Genomic DNA, 3,990 nt, shown 5'->3' with positions numbered 1-3,990 from the left:
TGGGTGTCCTTTAAGGATTTGTTAAGTTTAGGGAACAAAAAGAGGTCAGAAGGAGCTGAACCAGGACTGTAAAGTGAATGCCTAATGATTTCCTGTTGAAACTCTCACAGAATTGCCAATGTTTAAGGAGAGGAATGAGCAAGAGCATTGTCGTGGTAGAGAAGGACTCTCTGGTGAAGCTTTCCCAGGTGTTTTATGCTAACGCTTTGCGCTAACTTTCTTCAAACACTCTCGTAATAAGCAGATGTTATTGTTCTTTGGCTCTCCAGAAAGTTAACAAGGAATAACCTTTGAGCATCCCAAAAAACTGTTGCAATGACCTTTTCTCTTGACTGTTTTTCTTTTGACTGGGCCACTTCCACCTCTTGGTAGCCACGGATTGTGCTTTGTCTTCAGGATTGTTCTGGTAAAGCCATGTGTCATGTCCTGTCACAGTTCTTCAAAGAAATGCTTCAGGATCTTGATCCCACTTTTTAAAAATTTCCATTGAAAGCTCTGCTCTTGTGTGCATCTGATCTCTGCACAACAGTTTCAGTTGGAATTGTGTAAACTGAACCAATTGAGGTGTCTGTAGTGTTGGCTCTTGTTTCTGCTGTTGATCTTGAATTAGGGCATGAACAAGATTAATATTTTCATTGAAAATTGATGTGGATTTGCTTCTACTGTGGGCTTCATCAATATCTCCTTGTCTCTTTTTTTTGGTCTTTTTTCGTGTCCGGCAATGGATCGCAACCCTCAGTGTCGCGCCCGTANATAAACAGATACAGAGGAAGTTAAGATTATCTTACAAAACATCAGGAGCTGCATTTCTAGTGGTGTTTTATTGAATTAACCATTAGAAGGCTAGCAAATGGTTTATAATTTTTAAAAGTAATTTGTTCAGAATTGTAAATATTTGGCACTGTTTTTGAGTTAGGCAATTGTTTGCATATTCTGTGTGAAGTACTCAAATTGTTTTCTTTTTCCCTGCTATGATTCATTTAATTAAGGTCCTCATTACCTCTCACCCAGACCACATAGCCAACCAATGTGTCTCTCAAATCCATTTGCCCAGGTTCCTATGGGTTCTGACCTGTTTATTTAAAGTACAGATCTGTTTGTTTTCTTTTTGGGTGATTTCCTATAGCGGAAAGAATTAATAACATCTAGGTCCCTCCATAACTTGTTTCTTACCTTCTTTTCCCACCTCATCTTCCCATTTGTATGTCTTTGTCTGATACTGTGTGGTGTTTTTTTTTTTNGAGCGGGAACCGGTCTGTATGTGGGATCCGAACCCTTGGCGGGAGCGCCACCGCGCTCCCACGCAGCGCGCTGTAGCAGTGCGCCACCGGGCCGGCCCTCCTTGTCTCTTCTTAAAATGAGTTATCTATTTGTAAACTGCTGATTTCTTTGTCCCCATAAACTTTTTGTAAAGCATCAGGATTTCATCATTCTTCCGCTCAAATGTCACCATAAATTTGAAGTTTGTTCTTGCTTCAATGTTAGCAGAATTCATCACACTGATGTCTTATCTGTCTTAGTGCTTCAAACTAGATCCCATTCACACATGTTATAAAAAGTTAATATGAGTTTATTTTGGAACTAATTTGCAGTCCATGCATAGCTTTTTCATAATATGCATTTTCCATGAACTTTTTGAAGACCCATCATATATTCAGTTTATTTAAGAAATGTATTAGCTGTCTTTTATTTTTCTTTAACTCTTAAATTTGAGATTTAAGAACTCCCTTTTGTTAGCTGGCTCTTGTTTTTCTAACTTGTGAATTTGAGATTTAAAAACTCCCTTTTTTCATTTAGGAAAATGAAAATGAGAAATAAAATAAAACCTTATTTATTTATGAATCTTGTTATCTCATGCTTCCTTCTCTAATTGGAAGCAGGTTCTTTTTCTTTTACTTTTCATAAAATTAAATTAAGATATTGATGTATTTAACTTATATTTGTATTTCTTTAATATTTCTCTTTTGAGTTGTAGGTCATCTTTGTTTTATTTTCTTCTATGTATTTTTAAAACTTTCATTTTCATTTTTTTTTTCATTTTTGTCTTTTTTACTGACCGGTAACGGGATCGCACCCCTCGGTGTCGCGCCCGTACCGGGGACCGGCAACGGGATCGCAACCCTCGGTGCTGCGCCCGCACCACACTCAGCCAGTGAGTGGGAACCGGTCTCCACATGGGATCCAAACCCTCAGTGGGAGTGCCGCCGCGCTCCCAAGCGGCTTACTCTCCAGTGCGCCACCGGGTCGGCCCTCATTTTCATTTTATTCAAGACGTTGAACAGTAATTTATTTCTTCCTTTCTTTCTTTATTTTTTTTGTCTTTTTTGTGACCGGCAAGGGGATTGCAACCCTTGGTGTGGTGTCGCCCACACCGCGTTCAGCCAGCAAGTGCACCGGCCATTCCTATATAGGATCCGAACCCGTGGTGGGAGCGTCGCTGCGCTCCCAGCGCCGCACTCTCCCGAGTGCGCCACGGGCTCAGCCCTGAGCAGTAATTTCTTGAGTGATTTTTTTTTTGTGTGTGTGTTAGGTGAAAGTAATTTTCCTAAGGAATATTTAGTTCTTTTTGACTTAAAATTCCTGTTTCTTTTTTTTTGTTTGTTTTCCTTTTTGTCTTTTTTACTGACCGGTAATGGGATTGCAACCCTCGGTGTTGCGCCCACCCCAGGGACGGGCAACAGGATCGCAACCCTCGGTGTTGCGCCTGCACCGCCCTCAGGGGACTGGCAACAGGATCGCAACCCTCGGTGTTGCGCCTGCACCGCCCTCAGCCAGTGAGCGGGAACCGGTCTCCACATGGGATCCGAACCCTTGGCGGGAGCACCGCTGCGCTCCCAAGCAGCACACTCTCCAGTGCGCCACCGGGCCGGCCCTAAAATTCGTGTTGTTAATGAAGTATCACTGTCTGCTGTTCCGGCTTACTTTCATTGTTCAAATCTTAACATTCTTAAGTTTTTGTCATTTAAATCCCCCCACTGTTGGCCCCCCCAAAAGTTTTTTAAATATTTTAATCTCTTTGTAGGAATGAAAATTAAGAACTTCTCCTCCTTTTCGATGTTAAGAATTTTATCCCCCTGGGCCGGCCCGTGGCTCACTTGGGAAAGTGCGGTATGCTGATAACACCAAGGCCCCGGGTTCGGATCCCACATATGGATGGCCGGTTTGCTCACTGGCTGAGCGTGGTGCTGACAACACCAAGTCAAGGGTTAAGATCCTCTTACCGGTCATCTTTTTAAAAAAAAAAAAAAAAAGAATTTTATCCCATTAGAAATTTATTTGATAATATTTGCCAGATTATTTTCTACATAAACTGTTCATGTTTTTGTTAGTTTATATTCTTTTATATGTTTGATAAGAATATGGTTCATATTAAGTAAGTAATATTGGTAATGGATATTTAACTTCTTTACTCTTCCCATTAACTATGTGATGACGTTCCTGGGAAATGTGTTGAACTAGACAGAGTTACATGTGTCGTGGGTTAGGTTCTTACTTTCCTGACAGTCTAAGTGTTGGGCTACTGCAATCTCCGTCCTCCTGCCCTATCCCATTGCCTCCCCTTTAGTACGTTCTTCCAGACCATTCTTCAAAACTGTAAGGGGTATTTTTAAAATCACACATTGGAGCTCCATACTGGCTAGCTGCCAAAAAAAAAAATCACACAAAAAATGATAACCATTTTAATTATTTCAGGTCAACTTTATATTTGATAATATAAATTCATAATATAAATTTAAAATATCATTGCCTTATGATATATCTTCATTCAAAAGTTACATATGAATAAAGTTTTTTTTTTTAACAGATAAAAAATTTGGAGTGAAAGCTAGAATCAATGGGGCTCTGACTATAACGTTGAACTTGGTCAAACAGAATTTGCAGAATCATCGCTTGGTTCTACCTTGTCTTCAGCTTTTACGAGTATATTCTGCCAACTGTGAGTATTCGACTGGCTTTTAGTTAACTCAGTGTTGTGAAGTTACAAAATTT

General features: G+C 40.1%; 1 protein-coding gene across 1 annotated transcript in view; it reads left to right on the top strand.

The window, feature by feature from the left end:
* The window catches only part of AGTPBP1 (ATP/GTP binding protein 1), a 177,147-nt gene that overhangs the window by 35,315 nt on the left and 137,842 nt on the right, over positions 1-3,990 (top strand). The window contains exon 6 of the mRNA XM_008573809.1: positions 3,806-3,937. Within this exon, the coding sequence (XP_008572031.1) occupies positions 3,806-3,937 (132 nt within the window). The remainder of the gene's footprint in view (positions 1-3,805; positions 3,938-3,990) is intronic.

This window comes from Galeopterus variegatus, unplaced genomic scaffold, assembly GCF_000696425.1.
Source record: "Galeopterus variegatus unplaced genomic scaffold, G_variegatus-3.0.2 Scaffold965, whole genome shotgun sequence".
Classification (NCBI taxonomy): Eukaryota; Metazoa; Chordata; class Mammalia; order Dermoptera; family Cynocephalidae; genus Galeopterus; species Galeopterus variegatus.
Note: the sequence above shows the minus strand (reverse complement) of the source record. Positions and strands in the feature narration are given on the sequence as shown.